At 52.1% G+C, this 23,159-nt stretch overlaps 1 protein-coding gene across 5 annotated transcripts in view; it reads right to left on the reverse strand.

Annotated features, from left to right (window-relative positions):
- Window positions 1-667: 667 nt before the first annotated feature.
- Window positions 668-23,159, reverse strand: part of ADAMTSL2 (ADAMTS like 2) — a 28,226-nt gene continuing 5,734 nt past the window's right edge. For 3 of the 5 annotated variants that reach the window (XM_040607378.1, XM_040607381.1, XM_040607382.1), the window contains 13 exons: window positions 23,015-23,138; window positions 21,991-22,071; window positions 20,815-20,990; window positions 19,515-19,857; window positions 18,438-18,819; window positions 12,620-12,723; window positions 10,534-10,660; window positions 8,195-8,408; window positions 5,937-6,092; window positions 4,626-4,796; window positions 4,327-4,503; window positions 2,992-3,136; window positions 668-1,607 (listed from right to left, as the gene is read on the reverse strand). In XM_040607378.1, coding sequence (XP_040463312.1) covers window positions 1,489-1,607; window positions 2,992-3,136; window positions 4,327-4,503; window positions 4,626-4,796; window positions 5,937-6,092; window positions 8,195-8,408; window positions 10,534-10,660; window positions 12,620-12,723; window positions 18,438-18,819; window positions 19,515-19,857; window positions 20,815-20,990; window positions 21,991-22,071; window positions 23,015-23,138 — 2,319 coding nt within the window. In that variant the 3' untranslated portion in view covers window positions 668-1,488. The remainder of the gene's footprint in view (window positions 1,608-2,991; window positions 3,137-4,326; window positions 4,504-4,625; window positions 4,797-5,936; window positions 6,093-8,194; window positions 8,409-10,533; window positions 10,661-12,619; window positions 12,724-18,437; window positions 18,820-19,514; window positions 19,858-20,814; window positions 20,991-21,990; window positions 22,072-23,014; window positions 23,139-23,159) is intronic. The other 2 variants (XM_040607379.1, XM_040607380.1) reach the window with 2 other exon arrangements.

A 23,159-nucleotide genomic window follows, 5' to 3' on the forward strand; every position in this document is an offset into this window, starting at 1 on the left:
GCTTGGAAACTAAGCTAATGGTTGGCTTTCACTAACTTTCACCTGGTGATCTGTTGTACAGGACTTTGGGAATCATGGAGGGGGGGTTGGGAAGGGGAAAATAATAAAGAAATAAAGTACTTTGACATGGGGTTTGAGGCTGGCCTTTTTGTCCCTGCATCTTCAAACATGGGGTGCTACTTGCAAAGCTTGCACAGAAGTGCAAGAGTCCCCTTGCTGCTGAGGGGAGCGATGCAGCAGGAATTGGGATGCACACACTAGCGCAGGGGATGCTAAAGAGCATTTGGCCCAGGCTCCCTGAGTCCTGCCCACAGAACCATGGTGCAATCACCTCCCGTGGGAGCACAGAAAGGCCCTTTTCTTGCTGGCAAGTATCAAGCTGCTTTGCTTGTGAGCTCCTGAGAAGCTTCCGAGTTGCAGTTCGAGCCACACACGTAACCCCAAAGGGCTCCTGACCCAGAGCAACAGTCCCAAAAGCCCCAGCTCCCCCGCTGCCTGCATCACCTTCCCAGCTGCCTGCATCACCTTCCTCCCTGCAGCACCAGTCCCCTGGCTCAGCTGCTCTGCTCTCCACTGGCACCGGTAAGTTCACAGCCCCAGCTCCAGTGTTCCCAGCACACAGGGCAAATACCCACTACAAACTGGAGAATAAAACAAGATACCACCATAAATATGACAACTTTATTAAAATATACATATGAGTACAAATTAATGATTATATGGATAAAGTTCACTGTCTGTAAACAAATATATTAAAAAAGAGCACGTCTTTTTTGTGATATAAAGTGCAGTTATGTTTCCGTATTATATACAATATGTCAGCATTATGGGGTGGGGTGTAAGGACTATGGAACTAACATTTGATTATAAGATAAAATTCTCTGAAAAAGTATACACCTACATATTACAAAAAAAAGGGCTTGGGCTCGAGTTCATTTAGCAAACGAAAAATCAGCTTCCCACCACGTTAAATGCAGCTAATGAGAGAGTGAAGGTCTCGGGGATAAATTAGGAGAGAGGCACTAAGCCCGTTCGCGAAGGGAAACTTGCACTTCACAGAGTTCACACCTTCCCCTCCTCAACCCCAAACTCACAAAGAGGAAAGAAACCAAAGGACAAGACCTTGTGAAACATTGTCTGCAGTTCGGGGGAATCAAATATACACGACTTTATGTACAGCTCTGATAACGGGGGCTACCAATGTACAGCGGTAACGGCTTGGCAAGCGAGCCGTGCCGGCGCCGTTCCTCCACGGGAGAGGGACAAGGATAGTAGTTCTGCATCGGTGGGAAAAAAAAAAAAAAAAAAAAAAAAACACAAACCACAACAAAACAACAACACAAAACCAAACCAAAACAACCCAAAGGCATCCTTAACATCAGTCTGTGGGATGCGTAGCGCTTACTAAATGGTATACGGAGCCCTTGCTAAGGGAGGCGCAGCCCAGGGGTGCCGGCGTGTGCCACGGGTGCTGGGTACTGTCAGGCACTAGGAGTGGGGCGCGCGGCAGGAGCGGCAGCAGGCTTTGCTGTAGTACCAGTGGCTGCACAGGTTGACTTTGATGGCCAAAGCACAGTTGGTTCCTGCCTGGTCCTGGCAGCTGTCGTCTGGGGGAGAGAAGGCAAAAGGCACCGAGATATGGCAAAGAAAAAGAAAACGAACCAGTGCAAGCTCACGAGCTCATTTCCCCCCCCATACACAGCCTGCCTTGAACACCATGGGCAGTGCAACAAATCACCCTGGCTGCAACTGCCACCTCCCTGGTATCTGGCAGAGCATCCCCTGGGAAACACCATGGAGCTTCTCCATAAATACCATTGTCAACCTAAGCAAAGGCATGAGAAGTCTGACCTGTTCCATCACACCCAGTCTGGCTTGAGGAGTCCCATTTGGTTCCAGCCGTGAAGCTCAAGCTCTTCCCCATAAGCCAGAACTGCCCAGGGCTTGCTGGAGCCACCGAGGGAGCCTGGCACTGAGCTGCCCCTGGGCCAAGGGTCTCCCCTGGTAGGGCACAGGGTGACCCCAACCTACTCACAACTTCTGTCCCAGAGAGGCTATTTGAGAAAGGGAATGGGAATCCAGCAGTGTTACAGCAGGAGTTAGGGACAAGTGAGCTGCTGGAGACGGGGAGGAGGTCAGAGACCACTTCAACACTCTCCCAGCTCCCTTTAGAGTAGTATTTTCCTTCAAACCCATTGGGTTTACAGCTGTGAGCAACCTGGTCCAGTGGCAGGTGTCCCTGCCCATGGCAGGGGGGTTGGCACCAGATGTTCTTTAAGGTCCCTTCCAACCCAAACCATTCTATGGTAATTTTTTTTTTTTTCTTAAAATCCATAGAATTCATGAAACCAGGCTGCTCCCAGGGCAGGCAGCTTGCTACAAGGGGGCCACGAGGCACCTTGCAAGCACCATGCTGCATCCTGGACCTCACGGGACTGGTCAGCCGAGAGCACCAGTGGGGCCAGAGCTGAGCCAGCAGCTGGCCCCAAATCTGTCTCCCATTTTGATGCTTTTCTCCCACACTGTCCTTATTCCCAAATCCTATTAAAGGATTAGAACTGCGTGTTCACTAAAGATCACAGGGACTTTGAGCCAGCAGACGAGTCAGATAACGAGATAGTTACAAATCCCGCAGGACATCCGGAGACCAAAAAAAAATCATTAAAATAATGGCACGGATGAAACTTCCCAGGCGTTAAGTGGAATCACACAGAAGCAGCACCTGAGTCAGCTCTACAAAGTTCCCTTTTATCTTAAGGTCAGAGCATGCTTCTTTTCAACTCTCCCCTTAATTTAACAGCGCTACCTCCAGAAATAGCCAGTGCCCGGTGCCCCGTTACTTGGGCACAGAGGGCGAGCTGTCCCCTTTACATCCTCCCTGGGGATGACTGTTACACTGGGGGTGGTGGAAGCCAAGATTCTGGGCTGTGCTGCTCGGGGGTGTTGGTGGAAAAATCAAGGCTGGGGAGTGCTGCCAGCAGCGAGGCTTACCTGGGGGCTCCGTGGGGCAGGGCTGCAGGTCGCAGGTCTGTTTGCCCACTGGCTTCACCAGCGGGTCACAGCCCCGGACAATGTCCTTCCCTTGGTAGCACTTCACATCCCGCATTCTCACACCGATGCCACAGGTTTTTGTGCACTGGGAAACAGAGAGAGGGGGGTGAGGCAAGACCCCCTGTTGTGGGGGTCTGTGCTAAGCCAGAACCTGCTGAAAAAGTAAAAATAAAAAAGTGCTCGCTGGAGATGTCAGGGCAGGGGGTGAACTCTTCCCCTGGCTGAATGCCATGTCTCAGCCCTGCGCTGCTGGCTTCTTGCTCCATCTTTGCTGCCAGCACCATCAGCTGCCTGCAGAAGCCTCTGCCTGGGGATACACGGCTGTGCTCCCATCCCCTGGCACCGCGATGCTCCCTCCTCTCACTGCCTGTTGCAACGGGCCACCAAGGAGCCAGCCTGGTCCATGGGCTGCTCCGGGACACCAGGGTGGCTGCAGCCACCCCGAGGCCACGGGACCCCGCAGCAGCACCCGGCACAGGGCTGCAGAGCTGGCGTCTCTGTGCATCACGCTGCGGTTTGCAGAGCTGCTCCTGGGCCTGGCACTCGCTGCCCGCTGCCCTGTGGATGCCTCGCCAGGCTGGGATTACGGCAGGGCTGCAATGATGGTTTGTAAGACTAAACAAAACAAGGCGCCTGGAGCACAGACGAGGAAAGCCACGTTAGGGAGGGCTCGCAGGGAGCCAGCCACAGCCCTTCACAACTCCTCGCCCACACGTGCTGGGCTTGGCCCCATGGCCACTGAACCCCGGCTACCTTTGCAGAATATACGGGGTGCTGGGGAAAACTGTGCTGCCCACGCTGCACCCCCGGGGCAGCCACACCGTGGGCTCTGTGCACCCCCCAGACACAGTGCCACCAGCAGCTCCAGGGAAAAAGAAGAAAGGGAAAGAGAAAAAAAAGAAAGAGAGCAGAGGAAAAAAGGAAGAAAAGAGAGCAGGGGAAGAAAAGAAAGTGGAGAAAAAGGAAGAAGAAAAAAAACAGACCTCAAACACCTCCACTCCTTTGCGCCCTCCCTGAGCACAGCCAGTCCCAACCACAGCATGGCAGGGTGGGCTCTCTGCCCCCAGCTGCCAGTGCTACAAAAGGGTCCCCCCAGCTGCTCTGTCCTGCAGAGATTTGCCCACCTCCTTGGGTATTTTGCAGGCAGTGTGAGCCTTGGTATGGGAGGACGGGGCACCACACACTGAGGGCAAGTCCATCTTGATGGAAGGACATTTTCCCCCCACCCTGGTCCCACAGATCCCCCCCGCTGCCCTCAGCTCCCTGCCCCCTCACCTCCGACCAGGGGGTTGTGTACCACTTGAAGCACGGCCGCTCAAAGCACGTCGTCTCCTCCACAGGCTTCTTGGCAACGTCGCAGTCGGCAGGGTTGCGAGTCTTGATCTTGCCATTGACGATCTCCAGACAGAGCACGATCCTCTTCTTCACGCCCCGGCCGCACGTGGTGTTACACTGTGGGGTGCACACGGGGCTGGCTGAGACCCACACCCCCCAGCCCGACCCACTGCGGCGCATCCCTCCTCCATCGCCCCCCAAAACAAAGCACCCCCCAGCCCCGTGGAGGCTGCACTTACCCGCTCCCAGTCCTGCGCCAGCCAGTGCGAGGGGCAGTTCTTGTCCCCGCAGGGATGGATGGCCAGTGGCTTCGTCTCCAGGTTGCACTGCGACTCCGGCACCACCCGCCCGTCGCTGGTTTTGCAGTACACGTGCCGGATCATCCTGCCCTGCCCGCAGCCGCCGCTGCACTGAAACCGCAGCGGGCACGGCACGCGGTCAGCGGCAGGGAAGGCAGCGTGGCTCCATCCTCATCCCCACAGCAGGGACAGAGATGCATCCATGGGGCTCGGCCGCCTCCCCAGCCCCACCTTCCCCAAATCGTGGGGGGATTACTGGGGCTCAGCTTAAAAAAGCCTCAGGGAAGCTCAGCGCAGCCCCACCATAGCCAACATATCCCACACCCCATCACACTGGTGCTGAGCAAAACTTAGCATCCCTCAGGCCAGGAAGGAGGGGAAGCATCACAAGCAGGGAACCCCCTGAGGTGGCCCTCAAAGAGGTCAAGGCAAAGAGGACCAAGCAAGTGGCTGCAAATATCCCCCCCCCCACCACTGCAAAGAGCCAGGCAGGCACTGCCCCCAGCGCCAGCGGAGGCAGCCAGTGCTCCCCGGCTCTTTAGCGGGCGCTCCTGCAGGGATGCACGGTGTTTCACAGCACCGCTGCTGCCATGGAAACCACTTATTTTTAGCTGATGCTAATGGATCAAAACCTGGGTAAAAATAGCTTGGGATGGAGGGGATCGCTGTAGAATAATTGTGCAGGGGTGGGGGAGAGTGAGGAAGAGAGGGGGGAAAAGGTGGGAGGGAAAAAAGGTGAGGGGAAAAGCAACGAAAAAAGGTAGGGGAAGGAAAAAAAAAAAAGTTCGTTTTCTGGGCACAGAGGATCAGCACTGTCAAGGTGTGCTGAGTAGCAGACAGACCAGGGGATTTTGTCACACGCTATGGCCCTCAGCCAGATCTCTGGGGGTTTAACCCCTCCTGCACCCCATCCTCAGGAGGCAGGAGCCCCCAGAGGACCTACGAGGAACCTGTGGGACCCACCGGGAAGCTGGATCAGCCATGGGCACAGAGCCAGGGTGGTCAGCCAGGGTGACAGCACTGGTGACAAGTCTGAGTGGAGGTGACACAGGGACTGGGAGAGCCGATGTGGCTGGTTTGGAGGGCAGCTCAGGGCACAGGCTGCCTGTAGGACTGGGTGAGCTGGGAGCTGCCAGGGAGGACAAACCCAACCCCAAAACTCCCAGAGCTGGACACACAAGCAAGCCTGCAAAAGGGGGCCAGCTGCAACAGGTCACCAAGGCCACTTGGCCAGCCACTCCAGGGTCTCACCGGTCCCCAGTCAGAGACGGTCCACTGCCGGTCACAGGGTGGCCCGGTGCAGTTCTTCTCGGCCAGGGGCCGGGCACTGGCATCGCACAGCTTCTCGTCCTCCGAGCAGCGAATGTCCCGTGTCACCACGCTCCGTTCTCCACACCGGGCTGAGCACTGCCGGGAGGGGATGGGGATGGTGTCAGCAGCGGCTCCTGCCATGCTGGGAGCTGCTGTGTTGGGGTTTTGGGGTTGTTTTTTTTTTTCCTTTGTTTGTTGTTGGGCTTTTTAATATTTTTAATATGAAACTCTAAAAGCACGCACTGAAAATGCATAGATGACTTTCTGTAGAACAACCAGTAGCAAAGCTGCCCCTCTTCCCCAGAATCCCTCAACAGCTCCAGCAGTTAAGGTACAAGAGGGCTGTATCCTGCCTGTGTGCTGTGCAAGCTTTCCACAGGGGTGATGCCAGAGGGTGAAAACCCAAGGCACCGAACCACCTGATCAGAGCTGAAAAGTTTTAGCTGTCACTTAGAGACAGGGCGAGATCTCCCTCGCCTCCTTCCCAGGAACAGCCAGCTCCTTTCTGCCTCTTTGGAGAATGTTTTCCCCAAACAGCACAACTGAGATTTTTATGCTGTGGATAAATTTGGCACCGCGCAGCCACCAGTGACATTATTTAGAACTGGATTTGAGTTACTACAGTCTCACATACACATATTTGCTCCATGCATAACGTAAAGCAGGGAAAAGTGTCAACAGCACAGTGCTCCGACACACCGTGCCGATATGTTAATCCTCAGATCCCTGAAATACGCTTTTTTTTTTTTTATGCTTATTTCCCCAGCCAACTTGGCACCCTACGTCAGATGGGATCCAAATGAGATTAGCTTTGCTGCTGGCTAAGAACAAACTACTCCAGGACTGTCTCAAGCAATCTGTCCCTGACACATGCTGGAGGGGAATATAGATGTCTGTAAAATAAGCTACTCCGGTCAAAATCATGCACCAGCGTGTGTGCATGGAGCAACTCTCTACCCAGCTGGGGAAGTCAAAACATCCTGCAACACCAGGGAACGCACCAGCCCCTCCATCGACACACCCCAGCTGGCAGAAGAAAGGAGATGTTGAAAGTGTGACCAAGCAGCGTTTTAGGAGCCTCCCAGGAGGAAAAAGTGTGATCCCTCGTGGGGTAAACCGTGGGGCAGGTTTGCACCCACAAAGAGCTTGGCCCAGAGCTCTGTCTGCTTTTGCTTAGAAGGGGTCTGGGCTTGATACGGGAGCAGGAACGATGCTCCCCTGCAAAGCCTGCTGGCTCCAGGGCACAGCTGCCCTGCTGGGGGCTGGTGGTGGCACCCGGGCAAGACGGACACAGACCCAAAATCTCCCTCTCCCCAGGCACACCTGCTTCCCGAAGATATTGAAGAGGCCGGGCTGTTTCCTAGCAATGCATGGGGACACAGCTACACCAGCTGCGTTACACCCATTCGTGTGGCCATGCTGGGTCCCCCTGTCCCTGCACCACGAGCTCCAATGGGCACAATGCCAGGGGACCTGCTCCCCAGCCACCCCAGCTTGGAGACTGGCCCCAGCTCTCCAAGAGGCACCGGTTTGGTCATTCCATGGGTTTGTGTTTGCAAGGGACTGCTGGAGTGCTGGCAGTGCCTGGAAATGAGTTCAGGGGCACAAAGCATTTCACGGGTTTTCCCCAAGCAAACCAATGAGCTAAACCAGGCACTGCGCTGCACCACCCCAAACCATCTCCCAGCTGCTTTAGGGATCTGCTTAAGGCACAGCGAGGAAAAGGTTTAGTCCTCCATGTGGTGCAGAGAAATTGGAGGTGAGGAAGGGAAGCTTATAGAAATGTAACTCGCACGTTGGTTAGTATCATAGTTAGTTAGTAGAGGGTATCACAGGTAGGTTACCCTCCCTGGTGCCTTGCAGGTTGAAGAAGCTGCCGGGGAAGCAGTGGTGGGAGGATCTGAGCCTCAGGCTCCTGCTGCATCCCAGTGGGCAATGCCAGCATCTTACACGCTGTCAAGGACCCCATGAGTGACCGGTGGCAGTGGCCTCCCCATCCTGGAGGGGACCCAGGGCTTCATTTTAGGGGAAAAACATCACTGATGCACATCGGTCCACATGCAATGACTGCAGCCAGTGTTCTAAAAGGTGGGGTCTCTGACAGCTACAGATGAGTTTAAATCAGAAAAGGAAGAGAGAAGCGCAGGCACACGTGCTCGCCCCCAGTGCTGCCAGGCCAGCCGCCCCCCAGCACTGACCTCAGACCACTCTGACATCTCCCACTGGGGCCCGCAGGCTGGGTTCTTGCAGACCTTGCGCTCGTCTGGCCGGGTGATGTCAGCGGACTCACAGAGGTCGCTGTAGACGGAGCTGTCGAATCCTGGAGAGATCATCTTCCAGCAGCGAACGATGCGGAACTGGTAGCCCTCCCCACAAGTGCGGGAGCACTCGCTCCAGCTGCTCGTCTCCCACCTGTGGAGGCAAGAGAGGCTGTCACGCTGGGCATGGCTGGACCAGGGCCGGAGCATCCCATGGGAAAACCCTGCCTGCTCTTGACTGGAGGGAGATGGCTGCAACAGGAATGAGCAGCAGTCAGGCTGCCAGCATGGGAGAGGCTCTCCCACAGGATGGGATCTATTAACGTACAGTGGTTTCACCCAGCAGACCTGAGCTCATGCCCACAGTGGCAGATGCTAAAACCAGATTGCTGAGCAGAAGGAGGTGCCGGCACGGTGAGACAGGTACCGGTGCCATCGCTGCTGTTTGTACACTCCCCGGCTGCGACCCAGCATGTGCCAGCACATGATTTTTGCCCACGTCTGACCTCTCATTTTTGCCTGATCAGCTAAAGTACAGGGAGGGCACAACCATCCATCACCCTGCAAATCCCAGCAATAGTGTCACACAAAGCTGTCTGAGCCCCGGTGGAACAGGCAGTCCTGTACCACCATCAGTAATGCTGCTAATGTCACATGATGGGCTGGAATCTGCTCCGAGACACTGCCTGCACCTTACTGTCCCCTGCCACCACTGTCCCAACATCAGAAGACGGAAGCAGCTTGTAAGTCGAAGGAAAAAGATGTTAAAAGTAAAAATTTTTTACAGTACAGTAACATTATAGCAATTCTGAATTAGAGGATAAGCTAAAAATGTAAAAATCTAAATGGATCAGAATTACACAGCTCCTCTGGGCATGGGGCTGCCCCCTGTAGCCCCCAGGGCCACCGGCTGCTGCCACTCTCTGAGCCACAGAGCCACGTCCCCGGGTGGCAGGCTGGCCTTGCACCCCGCATAGGGAGACGTCACACATTGAGAGGTGCCACCTAAATTCAGAAGGGAGATGAAGCCAAGGCCTTTCCCATCGAGATCACGCAAAATTCTCTTAGGACTTTGTGCTGGAAAGGCATCGCCAGCCCTAGCAGCACCCTGTCTGCCTCAGTGCCGGTGAAGGTGCCCGGCTGCCCTGTTGGAGCTCCCGGCAGCTCCTCGGTTTCCCCACCACCGAGCTGCAACCGCCGGTAAATCACAGAGCAGCTCTTCTCTCTCGCAGCGCAAGCCCACGGAGCTGGAACAGCACAGCTATAAGGAGGGGTGGCTTTATAAAAGACCCATGGCATAATCTAAGCATGAAGAGAGCCCTAATGCCTGTACTAAAAAATTACCAATTTAATGCAAATAGAGATTAAAGTCCCCATGGTGTCTACAGGGCATGTTCCCAGCAGCAGCACCATCCACCTCCCCACGCTTTTCTTGCCTCAGCTGCAGCCTGCCCTGGCTTTCAGCCTTAATGGGCAAGGTTCAACGAGAGCTTACACTGCAAAGGGCACGTGCTTTCCTCCCCCATCCTCCTTCGCAATTACCCGGGGTGAAAGCAAGCGCTCTCCGGGGACCAGGTACGGCACCTGGTCCCTGGCACCACAGCGGTCTTGCTTTGCACTGTTCACAAGTGACACCATTCCAGGGCATGCACCAGCCAGCCCTTGGTCTGACACCATCAGAGTCCTTCTCTCTCCCACAGCCACCGCTCTGTCCTGCCACCAATGCCGTTCCTCGCAAACCTTCCAACAAGCACACCCCAGGTTACAAGCCAGCAGGAAGGTGCCCCGAGCCGTGCCGCCTGGCTCTGGGCTACACACACTTCTTGGACAAAAAGCCACATCAGGAGAACCTTCTGAAGGACTTCCAGCACAGGTTCCCTTCTGCACCAGTTCCTGCCCCGATACAAGCAAACCTCAGCAGTGCTGAGGCTGCTGAAGGGACCAGAGGGCTGGATCCTCAGCACAGTTTGCAAGCCCGGCCCCTCCACCCAACTCAGACACATGTGCCACCGCATGCACATGTCCAGGGCAGGACCCTGCCTGCATTGGTAGAGCCGGACTTGATGGGAGCCCCAGGTGTAAATTCCACCAAGACTTAGGGAAGTTTTAACCTGGCAGCTTGAGCTAAAGCACTCAGGAGGAGAGTCTTGCTGTGTCACAGTGCAGCCCAGGCAGAAGCTGCCCCCAACCCCCCCAAAACCCCACTGACCCCCTCCCCCAAATACATCCAAGGCCGAGAAAGCACGGAGCCCCCCAGGAGCGCCCTGTCGAGGTAGTACCTTGGCTGGCACTCTCTCCCAGCACAGAACTCATGGATGGGCTCGGGACGGGTCATGGCATCACAGTACGTATCATCCACTTCGATCCCATCATAGCGAACACACATAGCATATGTGGACATCACTCCTAGTTTCAAAGAGAATACATACATACAACAGAGGATGCTTGGTGATTTTGACATCCAAAATCTTTTTTCTTTTTTTTTTTTTCTTTTTTTTTTTTTTAGCTGCATTTTCCGAAACTTCCTCCCAATGGAAAGCAGCAAGCCAGACTCCCTAGCCCGCAGGATGGATGCTGCTGGGAGGGGAAGACCACAGTGGCCACCCAGCCAACATGGGCAGTGCAGTCAAGTTTGGTCGACTCCGAAGGTGGGCATGACCACCCCTGCCAGGGCTTGCCACCAAGATCAATATATGACTAACAGGTTTTTATAAGAAATGCTTGGGGCAATGAGTCTGTTCAGCAGCTCCCTCCACAGCCATCAGCTCCCCCCGTGCCGCACTCGTGGGGGAAGACGACAGAAAATGGTCCCCAACCCCCTCCATCCACCCATTCTCTATGCAGGACACCCCATTTGTGCCCAGGGGTCCCCCAGGTGCACCCAGCACTCCGGGCCACGGAAGGGCTCCCAGGGCCTTTGCAAGGAGGCACCTGCCCCCCCACCACCCCCCCACCAAAAGCGCAGGCAGCCAGTGTCGTCAGACCAAGACCTTTTCCCCCGCAGCCTGCTGTGCCAGAGTAAATGTTGTGAAGTCCATTCTGGGAACTGGCTGGGGACCAGGAGGCTGCTCTGGCTACAGGTAACAAGAATTGCAGCTCTCAGGAACATATGGTTTACATGAAACTAAAAAAAGATCTACAGCTCTTGACATGCTATTGCTTCTCTGCGATATGTCATTAAGAAAAGGCAATGAGAAAGGAGAAATTTAAGTAAAACCTCTCTCCGTTAGCTGCAAACCAGGGCAGAACACCCTGGCCCGGTCAAGGGGGATATTTGTTCAGAGGGGATCAAAGAAGTCAAAAATGTCCCAGAACATGCAGCTGACGAATTCCTGGGCAAAGGGATGGATGGGAAGCTCCTGCTGCCAGCACGCTGCGGGCATGTGTCTGCTGGACAAGAACAAATGCTTAAAAAAAGTAATAAGTAAATCCTTGCATCTGCTCTTTTAAGAGATGTCCCTTAGATTGCAATCTCCTCCCTCTCCCTTTTTCCTTCTTTCTAATTCCAGAAGCACCACAGGATCTGGATTATTTCAGGGCCGGTGTCACTGGGGAGCGGTGCAGGCGAGTGCACAACCCACACGTGCATCATCCCCAGCGATGGGCTCGCAGGGGCCAGGACCCCCTAACCGAGGGATAAAGGAGAGAGATCAGGTGGCAAAAAGGAGGAATTTAAGCAAAAAGAATACAGGCTTAGTTTTGATATCCCTGGCATCTATGTCATCATTCCAGATTTACACCCTCACAGCGGAGATCAGGCTCCAGGGTAGAAGGAGTGGGAGAAACAAAACAAAACAAAAAAAAAATTAAAAACCCAAATGCTATTTTGTTTCCTGCCAGAGCTGAACAATCTTCAAAATTTCACTCTGTGGGGAGGCAGCTGAGCTTTTCAAACCCCTCTGAACAGTCAAAAAGGGGAAGAGAGAGGGGAAAAAAAAAAAAAAAAAAAGGAAAAAAATAAAAGGGGGTGGGTGGGAAAAGAAAGAGGCAATATGCTGAGACTCAGCGCAGGTTTGGGGATCCTGCTGAGCCCCAGTGCATCCCCGCTGGGCTGGGAAGCAAAGACAATGTTCAGAGCTCCCCAAAGGGAGGGTGTTTTGCAGGATGATGGACATGGCAGACACCAACGCCTGGTCCCTGACACTCCTGCAAGGTCGGTGGGCTTTGCACACCCTGAGCCCCCAGCTCCTCTCCCTGCCTTTGCACCCGGAGAGAGAAGATTTGGGGTTGTGCTAAACCAGCTCCAGAGATTGCGAGATCCCCTACACGTCACCAGGTCCTTCCCATCCCTAACAGACATAAAAGTGACTCACACACCAGGTGATTTCAGCGGTTGTGCAGAATTTGGCTGCTTCTTATAACTACCTGTGGTACATGTAGAGCTGCAGGGTTCATGGGAGGAAAGCTTCCACCTGTACATGTCAGCAGCACTCACACCTTGGCCCTTTCTTAACAACTTCAATCTGTTTCTAGCGATAAGCAAACAAAAAAAAACAAAAACAAAAAAACATAAAAAACAAAACAAAAAAAAAAGGCATTTACAAGGCGAGCGGTGACAGGCCATGTCAGACACACACATCTGCCAGCAGGCTGCAGTTCGGTTGGGTTCGGGTTTGGGAGGGGATTTGCTTTGTTTGGCGGTCGGGTTTGGTTTTTCTGATTTTTGGGGGTTTGTTTGTTTGTTTTAATTGGTTTGGTTTGTTTCACAACATACCTGTCCTGAGCCCCAAGTAGAATCCCCAGCCCGGTTAGAGGCAGAGCTTCCACTGTCTAGAAATAGAGAGAATGGGATAAAAATACCCACAAGTAGAAACAGTTCAGAATTTAACAAAAGTTTGCATTTTCTGCTCAAATACACCTGGCCCTTGGCATACAGTGACTAAAGGTGCAGTATCTCCTCCCCTGCATCTCCAGGGCCGGGCACGCCGGCTCGTGCTGCTCAAATCTCAGCAGCTCACTCCTTCCGAAAGCCAACACGTGGCACAGATGTTTATAAGCTTGCTTCTCAAAGCACGCTTTGCTTTTAAACACCAAGGCATGCCATTTGCCTACCCTTTTGCCACTCGTTTTGTTTGGGGTTTTTGGTTGGGTTTTTTTTTTTGTGCGTTTTATTTTAGCTAGGTAATTTGCATCTCTCATATCCACGCTGTGCTCAAACATATAATGCCATTGGGAAAGGAGTAGCGGAGTCAGCCTGGTGTACCAAAAAGCATTTGTCAAACCAAGAAGAACAGCTTCTCCCAGTTCAGTGCATCCTACGTGCTGTGAGGTTAGAACACACCAGGGATACTGCACCTTTACAACAAAAGGCTTCAATTCTGTTCTCATACCTTTGTTCAAACCCTTGAAACAGCTACACTGAAATAGCGTACAAGGTTGTATCCTGACATCCAGTTGTCTCTGGCCTGGCGAGATATGCAGCTTGTATGATTTCTAGGCAGCAGAAGCTCTGAAGTTGCCTTATTTAGTTGTTCGTAAGAAAAAGTTCAGGTCCAGTCTATCCAATGAACCTTTAAAAGGACACTGTTGAGAATCCAGCCGTTTCCTTTCAGACCCACCCTCCTTCCACCGCCAGCACTGAGCCTCCAGAAGGATTAAAAACAACAACAATCTAATTTTCCCTGTTGATTTTGCCTCTGTCAGTTTGGCAAATGGTTGCTTCCTGCATTTGAAGTGGAACTGAAATGAATGTGACTATTTTTTGCGGAAAAATAACAACCTCGGCTCACTATAAATAGTGCTTTATCTTGCCAAACCAGCTCTGCCTGGGGACCCACATCAGCCCCTGATCCCGGCTCAGCCCCAGCTGCCCTCGGTGTGCTGCCTGCTGCCACCCAGCCAGGAGAGGGCTCACAAGATGACAGTTTTGAATAAAATCCATTAAAACACAGTCAGCATCTGCTTTTTGTACTTCAATTTGCCTGCGAAGTGGGGTATTCCCCAGATCCTCCAGTCTATACCCTGTTCTCTGAGTCTCTGAGGCACCAAAGTAAACACAGAGTTGCCCTGTGACTGGGACTCCTCTCCCTTGAAAGGGGAAAATAACCCTCAAAATAAGCTTTATACCACTTCTGAGGACAGAAAAATCTTTTAACAGCATCCCTTTAATGTATGTGATCCTAAATAAAGAGCTTCTATGTGTAACGAGGTCACAGGGACAAGTTCTTTCCAGATAAATCAGATATTTGGTCATGGGGCAGCATTTAGCTCTTATCATTTCAAGCAAAGACAAAACTGTCATTTTGTTCTCCTCCAAATGCAAACAGTAGCACATTGTCCCACAAAGCTGGTGGGCTCTTCTCTTTTATTTTTCCTCTTCATTATGAGCTTTATTATAAAAGTCAAGGATTTTCTTCCCTGCCTGCACTTTGCTACTGCTTTTCAAGCAAGCAACAGCACCAAAAGTTAGCACCAGCCCCTCACCCCTAGCTGAGGTCTGGGCTGCCCATCTTCCCCAAACAGTCCCTGTCACAAATAATAATCCTAACAAGTGCACACCAACACCACCGATCAACATCCAGAGTCCCTGGGCTGACTTTTCTGTGGTTTATTTCAGTTTTTATTTTTAAGCCAAGAGAGAAACTCATAACTCCTGCTGCAGGACCAGCCCTGGCCACGCACCGCAGCACGGGCATGGGATGTAGGATGAAGGGTGCCTGGACCGGCCCCAGCATGCCAGGGAAGGGTTTGAACTGCTCCGGGAAAGGAAAAGCACTGTTGCATCCCTAGCACAGCACAACAGCCACCCACCCATCCCAGCAGGTCTTGTTCCCCAGAGGGGAAACAGAACACACCACACTGGTGGCAAGGTGCTCCCACAGCTGGGTAACTCCATCCATGCCAAGAGCTACAACAGTTTAGAAAGAAAGAAATGCCCCACCTCTAACCAACACTAACCACCCAGTCTGTACATGTAGGACAGAGTCTGCAAAGAGATGATCTTCCCTTGCTTGGTCATTGACAGGGAACGAAAGTGAGCAAAAAGTCATTGTCCATCCTAAACGGAGCCTGGGAAGGATTAGGGAGGTCTCCAGTCCAAGCTCCTACCCAGAACTAGCCGACCCCATAACAGACTGCGTTTCACAGGGTCTTGCAAAGTCCAGTTGTCCCCTCCATCTCCCAGGATGGGGATCCCCACCCTGCCCCACGCCCAGGGCAAGAGGTTTCCCCTTGTGCCACGTAGCTGTTTCCTTTAGAGCAGCTTCTGGCTGTCCCCTCCACCTCCCCTCCTCCTGCAGGAACACATCCCGTCCCCAGCGCTCCTCACGTGCCTCCTTCTCCAGCACCCTGCCCATGCCACACCGAGCCCAAATCCACATCCCGCTGCCAGTATGGGCTTCATCCTGCTGCGCTGGGTGCCAACAGGAGCTGTGATCAGTAACCTGAGCCAGGGCCCCTCACCCACCACCCCTGCCCAGCAGACACAGATTAGTGATTAGCACTATGATTGCAGCTGGGCTTGAACAAATAAATGAAGAGCTGGGGAAACAATAAAGGCTTGGGCACAAGCAGACTGTCCCGACACAGTCCCTGCTGTCCCAGCCCCTGGAAGCGAGGACTGCCCACCTCTGCAGTGGTGGCAGAGCAGCCAGACCCTGAGCCTGCATCCATCCCTCCCACACAACTGCCCACACATGCAGATACTTTAATTGGCGATGACATTATGGGACTGTCTGAACTGCCAGGGAGGAAAGCAATGCCTCCATGCAGTGGGTAAGGCTTCTTGAAATGAGAAGCAGGTTGTTATTTTGCTTTTTTTTTTAATTCCTCCCGTTTTTGTTTTTTTTAGTAAAGTAACATGCCTCCAAACAGCATGTTTCTGCACCCCAGCTGCCCCACATCTGCCTCCACTGGCCTTCCAGCCCCCCACCACTGCCCCACAGCAAGAGATGGAGCCACTGAGGAGCTGGGCATCTCTCAGCCCAGGCAGGCCTGGTTACAGCCTTTTGGCTAGTGCAAAACTTTTTTGGATATTAACGTTTAGATCTGAAAAGTTCCTATTTTATTTGAAAGAGAGCAGGGGGGAAGAAGGAACACGGTAGAACAAAACTGAGGAAAGGATGGGGGAAGGGGGAAAATAGAAAGGCTAGATACCCTTCCTGAAGGGATTTAAAGCCCTGCCCTGTGTCTTCAAATAGCTGGGCAACCACGGATAGTGCAAGGAGCTTTTTAGCACCACAAGAAACTGCACTGGAGCTACTGACAGGCTTTTGTGCTTCTCCTGGAACAGCCCAGCTGCTCTGAAGTTTAAAGCCCATCAAGATCCCTGTATTCCCAGGAGGTGGGAAAGCACCAGCCCCATTTAACAGCTCAATCAATTGAGAGAGAGGTTTGGGGTACAGGGTGCCAGCCCCTGGGGCCACCCTGGGAGCGTGCTGGGACCAGAGCAGCCCCTTCCTCGCCCGCGGCAAGGAAAGGCAGGGGAGCTGCCGGCGCTGCCCTCGCCTGTCAGAGCCCTAATGAAATGCTTGCTTTGGCAGCTGAAGGCAAAGCTTCCAAGCCAAGCCACAAGAAGAGATGACAGATTCAAGCCCTAGGCAATGTTTTAATGTTCTTATCATTAAGAAGTTTGTTGATATGTTTGGCTGCATGGACATTTTCCTTAGCATAAGCTAGTATAAGTTCTGGGTAAATACAGCTAACTATAACCAGAGAGCATCTGCTTAGTGCTTTACATCTTCTGAAGCTCAGCATCATCACCCGCGTTTTACTGTGGTGATGATGGGGAGACAGAAGAATCAAAGCAGGAGGAGACCCCCAGGGGAGGCTGGGGTGCCACCAGCCCCCAACAAGCCATGGGGGTACCACCCAGCAGGACCTAGGTCCACAGCTGTGGGTCTGGGGGACCTGGATGACTCCCATGCCCCTGATTTCAGCTCAAGCTCTACAGGGAGTGCTCAAATGTGTGGCTACTGACAAAGGAGGGCTACTTGCTGCTCTGCAGCAACAGTCCCATCTCAGGCCCTGCACACCCACACTGGGAATAAGCTCCAAGGGCTGGGAAAAAAGGCTGCTACCCCCGACAGCCCTGGGCACCTTGAAAGGTCCTAGACACAGACTTGTGGACAAGCACTGGCCTGAGACTCCCTTTCACCCAACCCATCCTTGACTGGAGAAACTCTGCTGCTAAAGATAAATTAAGCCTTTTTTAGAATCATTTAGATCGGAAAAGACCTTTGAGACCATCAAGTCCAACCATTAACCCAGCACTGCCAAGCCCACCACTGAAGATGTCCCTCAGCACCGCATCTACACGTTTTTTAACCATTCCCAGGGATGGTGACTCCACCTCATCCCTGGGCAGCCTGTTCCAACACCTGGCCACTCTTTCAGTGAAGAAATTTTTCCTAATATCCAACCTAAACCTCTCCTGGTGCAACTTGAGGCTGTTTCCTCATGTCTTATCACTCGGCATCTGCGAGAGAACCTTTCCGCTGCATTTTATAACGCTACCGCTCCAAACCAGCCATTAAAAAGAATCCCGATGGTCCTAACATCAATCACTGAGCTGCCACTGGAAAGCTTTTGATATTTTTGTCAAAGCAGTGACTAACAGCACTGCTTCTGCATTTGCCAAGGCAGCAAAGCCAGGCTGTTTCTGGAAGCCCTGCAGAGCAGCACCTGCTGCCCGGCTCTGCCTGTCCAGCCAGAGGTGAAGCAGGCAAGGCCATGCTGGGAGCTGCTGGAAGGGTGTTCCTGACCGTACAAGTGAGGAGGGTCGTGGGTGGCAGTCAACAGGGTGGGTAAAAAGGGGCCAGGACCAACTTCTGCTGCATCAGAACTTGGAGGAAGGGGCCTGTGGAATCAGAGCAGGACGTCAAGAGAAGGCAGAAGGAAGGAGCTCCTTTATGGCCCGGCTCTGATAACAAGCTGTGACAGGCAAAGAGCAACATGTGAGCTGACAGCCATCAGCGTGGGTTCGCCAGCATCCCCACTAAGAGGGGGCAGTGAATCTTCCTTCTGCTTAAATGCTCTCTTGACTTTCTGCTCCCAAACCTCTGGCCCTTCCTTCCAAATTAACCCCCAACAGAAAACTTTCACATACATCATCCTACCCCCACTTACCTTCTGGCTTCCAAAGCAGACAGAAGCCATGCAATGGGGTCTGCATTGTGTACAGGGCTGTTAGGAGTAGAGAGTAGCAATACACAGGATTTACTATAATTAAAGCCATGTCTCCTACCTTGCTTTGTGGGTTCTGTTGCCTTGAGGGCTGGTCATGGTGACAGTGGCATTTGAAAACTGCGTCTCTGCAGACGTGTTGATGGCCTTGCCGTTGCTCAGCTCCATGTAAGTGCTGTTAATGGAGTAGGTCACAAGGCCATCAGTGTCCTCATAGTCAACATAGAGGCTGTCGATGTGTGACCCCACGGAGTTGATCGGGTCTCCCTGGGCAAAGATGCTGTTCATGGTCATGTTGAGCACCAGCTCCTTGGAGTCTGAGGTCTTGTCCAGCAGCTTGTCCGTGATGGCATTCTCCAAAAGGAATTCCCTGGAGGTGAACCTGGGGTCGAAGTCTCTGTCGTCATGGTCTGTCTGGTAAGTAGACCTGGTTACGTTTGAATCTAGATTGGAGCCAACAGGGGGAAACAACAGTGACAACCACAAAATGCATTCAGGCTGGGAGGCGAAAGCAGCCCAGAGCAGCGGGGGCACGCCGGAGCCTGAGCAGCCACCTGGGAGGCTAGAGGCAGGAGCTGGGTTCTTGGGGAGGGGGAATCTCGTGGGGTTGTACCCCTTTGGGAAGAGTGTGCAGCTCTGTGGGTCTTATCCTGCTTTCGCATGGCCAGAGGAGAGCTCAGCACCTGCCAGCACTACCCCAAGCAATAGCAGAGGTCAGAAAGGAAGATGCCCTCCTGCCCCAGAGCCCATGCAGCCATGCTGGGAAAGCACTCAAGGCAGTTTGGTGGTGGGATGCCCAAGGGGCCAGAGTGGGAAGGAAGTTGCTGGGGGCTGTGGAGAGGTGGGAGGTGCCAGAAGATGTTGGGACAGGGAGCTTTGTGAACCCAGGACTCCCTCCTGTCCTTGGCATGAGGCAAAGCACGGCAGGGCGCCAGCGGTGAGACCTTACCCATGGCCACCCCCCACCCACCAGAAACCAGAACCTGAAGGGCAAAAAAGATTTATGAGCAGAGATGTTTTAAAGAACTTTCCAAGGTTTCCAAAAAACAAACCAGCAGAATCACCAGAGGTAGAAACAGAGCATTTCTCAACAAAAGCTCTGAGAAGCAGAACAGTGAGGCCCAAGTCTCCTCCTTACCTTGGGGTTGTTTGCCCTTCAGTTTTGGCTCACAGTCAATTGTTTCTGCTCTTTCATAGACCTCATTGGTTTCCTGACCTTTGCTCAAGTTTAAATCTTCCTCCGTGTCCTGCCTTCCAAACACCTGGTTCTCCAAGTCTATCCTTTCCCTGGAGATTTTCCCAAAATAGGTTGCATTGTGCTGGATAAAACCCAATGGCACGTCTCCATCAAACTCCCTGCTTTCTTCGCTATCTGACTCAGAGAAGGTGTAGTAGATGGGCTGCAGATTTTTTGAGTGTGGCTTCCTCAGGAGGGTGTATTCAAATGTGATGGATGGATTCTTGCCATTTTGATTCCAGACCTAGCAAACAAATTAAATTAGTAGCCAGATGCAGCGAATATATAGTCTGCAAAGCTTGTGATCCATCTTAGACTCGACAATTGGTGAACATCTACTTTGCCATTTCCAGTCTGCTTTCCATCACCATTGCCAACTTCTTATGACTGGACCCTGGCATGATTTTCCAAGGATTATTGGGCAGCACCACCTTGGGGACTAGCCCCAGCTCAGGGACTGGGAGCCACAGGTCAGGCTTCCATCTGTGCTCGGGAGAGTCACTTCAGAAGGTACTGACCATTGCTTGCAAACCCATTTTTTGTGGCTTTATGAGACGTATTCACACACCTCTTCAGCTACTACATCCTCACTGGAGACAAAGACTCACAGCTGATGTACAACCTCTTACTGGTCTAATGCTTTATAAGCACCCAAGGAACCATCCTTTCCCCTTCCAGAGGAGCCCAGGGCTACGTGGAAGATGGCAGGAGTTGGGCTCTGGATGGTGGCCCAGAAGGAAATTAAAGGACTCTTCTTCATATGCCTGGTTTTAGATTGTTTGCTTTCAAGAAAGAGTTGGGGTTTCAGTTTTGTGCACTTGTAAGCTATTTGGCCCAGTTTCTTGTTTTTACTTTTCCTGCCTGTTAACTTGGATAAAAATGCCAAGGAATAGAACAGCAATACCCCCCCACCTCCCCACCCCCAGTGCCTGGGGCATCTTCTCCCTGCAGAGAGGGTTACCAAGCCCACGTTCGTTACTCACAGCCCTGCCTGCAGCAGAGAGCACTGACGCAGATAAAATAGGTTCATGCAAGGAACTAGGCACGGTCACTGCTCCCACTCCTCTCCTCAAGCTTCCCAGGAAAGCTGTGAAACCATGGCAGGACTCCGCTCCCCTGCCCACCCCCTTCCCTGATCCAACAGAGATTTTCCCCTTCCCTACCACCCCCAGCTCCACCAACTCAGAAAGTTAAAGCTCACCATTATATTCAGCCCTTGATTTGTCGGTCCTTGTGCAACAATATACTCTATGCCGGTCTCATAAACATCCATGGGCCTGCGGTACTTGAACACTGTGCCTGCAATGTTGAAGTTCTTTGGACTGTCAACTTTGTAGTTCCCGTTGAAGAAATAGTACCCGGCTTCATCAGCCACAGCTTCAAACAACAGAAGGGGAAAAAAAAATTTAAAAAATCTGTGTCATCACACGTAAGAGCAGAGCTATGCAATAACGCCACTTGTTCACTGAGGGGCTAAAATTATTAGTGTCACGGTAATAAAACAAGAGTTTCTCCTATGTTATAAGGCATTTGTCACCCATTTCCAACATGTACCATGCAAGTATGTGCCCAGAGTTGCGGGCCACGCATCCCTCTACACTGCCAGCTCCTGGGTACGTGGCTTACACTACCCCCCTCCAGCACCAGCCAAGCACGAACATGTAATAGTCAGAGCTCTGCAGACAACGAGCAGGCTGTCAGATGGCCAAGAGCAGGAGCTGCCTCCTTGGGAGCCCTGAGCTGATGCCACCTGACCCAGCCAAGATGCCACCAAGATGGGCCACCCAGAGCTAGCACAGGAACAGTCCTAATCCAAGCCTTTCTCATTCAGCCCTTCCTGCATGTGGCCAGGAGCCTCTGAGGGAGCAGAGCACGATGGTAGCAAGTGTGCTTCTCTTGGGCAAGCTCAGGTTTTTTTTCCCACACTCCTCCAGAACAGCATTACCATCTCCATCATCAGATGGATGGCATGGCCATCAACACTTCAGCGAGGCAACACGTAGGTCACACCTCCTTGGTGTTGGTGTCATGTGGCCACTGCACGTTCCCCAAGCGGGAGAAGATCAAGGGGAATCACAAGAGAGGTGAAGTCACTTGGCTATCCATGATCCAGCAGCAGAGTGTTTGTCATACCACACTCAAGGAGCAGTAACATTGCCCAACAGTTTCTGCATTAAAGCAATCAACATGTTGCTATATGCAGCCCAGGTGCTCAGATGCAAAGAGAAGTGCACTGGCTTAGACGATGCGCTTCTGCCTTACACTGACTATGGATTTAGCTCATGTCTGCAATAAAACTATGTACAGCTTTGCATTGGAAAAAGCATTAGCTCGTATAGGCATGCATTCTAAGGAAGTACCAAGAGGTTATACACACCCAGAACATCTGCAGATTTTTTCCGTTCTACTATCTGGATATCCCTTGCTCCAGCAGGAATGTGCGTTACCAGGGAATAGCCTATGGGAAACTACAGATTAATGAAAGGAACTTTGTAACAAATAATCTGAATGAAACACTTCATAGTCAATACTGCTGTATGTATCAAACCAACTGGCCTTGATCCAAAATTATTTTTAAAGGTGTTATGGATTTTAAAAAAAACCAACCTAATATTGGTAACCGTTTAGCTGCAAGCAGGACCTTATTGATAATAGAAAAAGTGTGAGCAACGTATCCTGCTTTACGGTGGAAAAACACAGCCAAGGTGGGGAAAGGATGCAATCCTTACATGCATGCACAGAGACCACGTTTCTCTCGAATGGTGGAAGTAAACATATCTGAAGACTGCTTTGCTGGCTAGAGAAGCTGTCCTGTGGTTCAGTACTAACCCCTGTCTTTCCAAAACCCCAGCAAGATATTACAACCTGCTCCTCCTCTTTGCTCAGCACTAGGTAAGTGATAGGACAAGTCCTCCCAAGGCCGCTGAAGTTCCTGCAGCTTGCTCCATCTTTACCCAATCCTCAGGGAGGATTAATCATTATCCCCCAGTTAGATTGCTATATTTAGGACGAGTAAGTTCTGTTGCTTTACATCACACTAATTTTGGAAATCCTAGCCTTTCAAAATATCCTCGCTTCCTGTTATTACAAGTCTTTTTATTTCTAGTGTTACTGGGTCATGAGAAAGAAGCCTCAACAGGCACCAGCCTCTTGCATAACCCTTTTGCACCGTTCAGCATCAGAGACCTCAGGCTTCCGACTAGCACCCTGCAAAGTTACTGGTTTTCTTTAAAGAATGTTTTCCCTGCCTGGATTTACAAGTGGCATTAACACACATGGAACATGCGGGAGAAACTGAAGCGGGGCAGTTGGTAAGGGCTGAAAGCAATTTCACCAAAATAAGTACATTGAAAAACCAGCCCTCTGATAGAAATAAAGCAAAGAGTCCCCAAAAGCCTTACCAAGATGGGAATTTCCTTTCCGGTAACTGCCGGTCACATGAGTGCAGCTGCTCCCATCTCCTTGGCAAACTCCACATTTATCCAAGGTGTGGGTGGAAAAGAGAATGCCATCGCATCCAATCGGCTACAAGATGCACAAATAGAG

The sequence above is a fragment of the Falco naumanni genome, chromosome 9 (assembly GCF_017639655.2).
Source record: "Falco naumanni isolate bFalNau1 chromosome 9, bFalNau1.pat, whole genome shotgun sequence".
Classification (NCBI taxonomy): Eukaryota; Metazoa; Chordata; class Aves; order Falconiformes; family Falconidae; genus Falco; species Falco naumanni.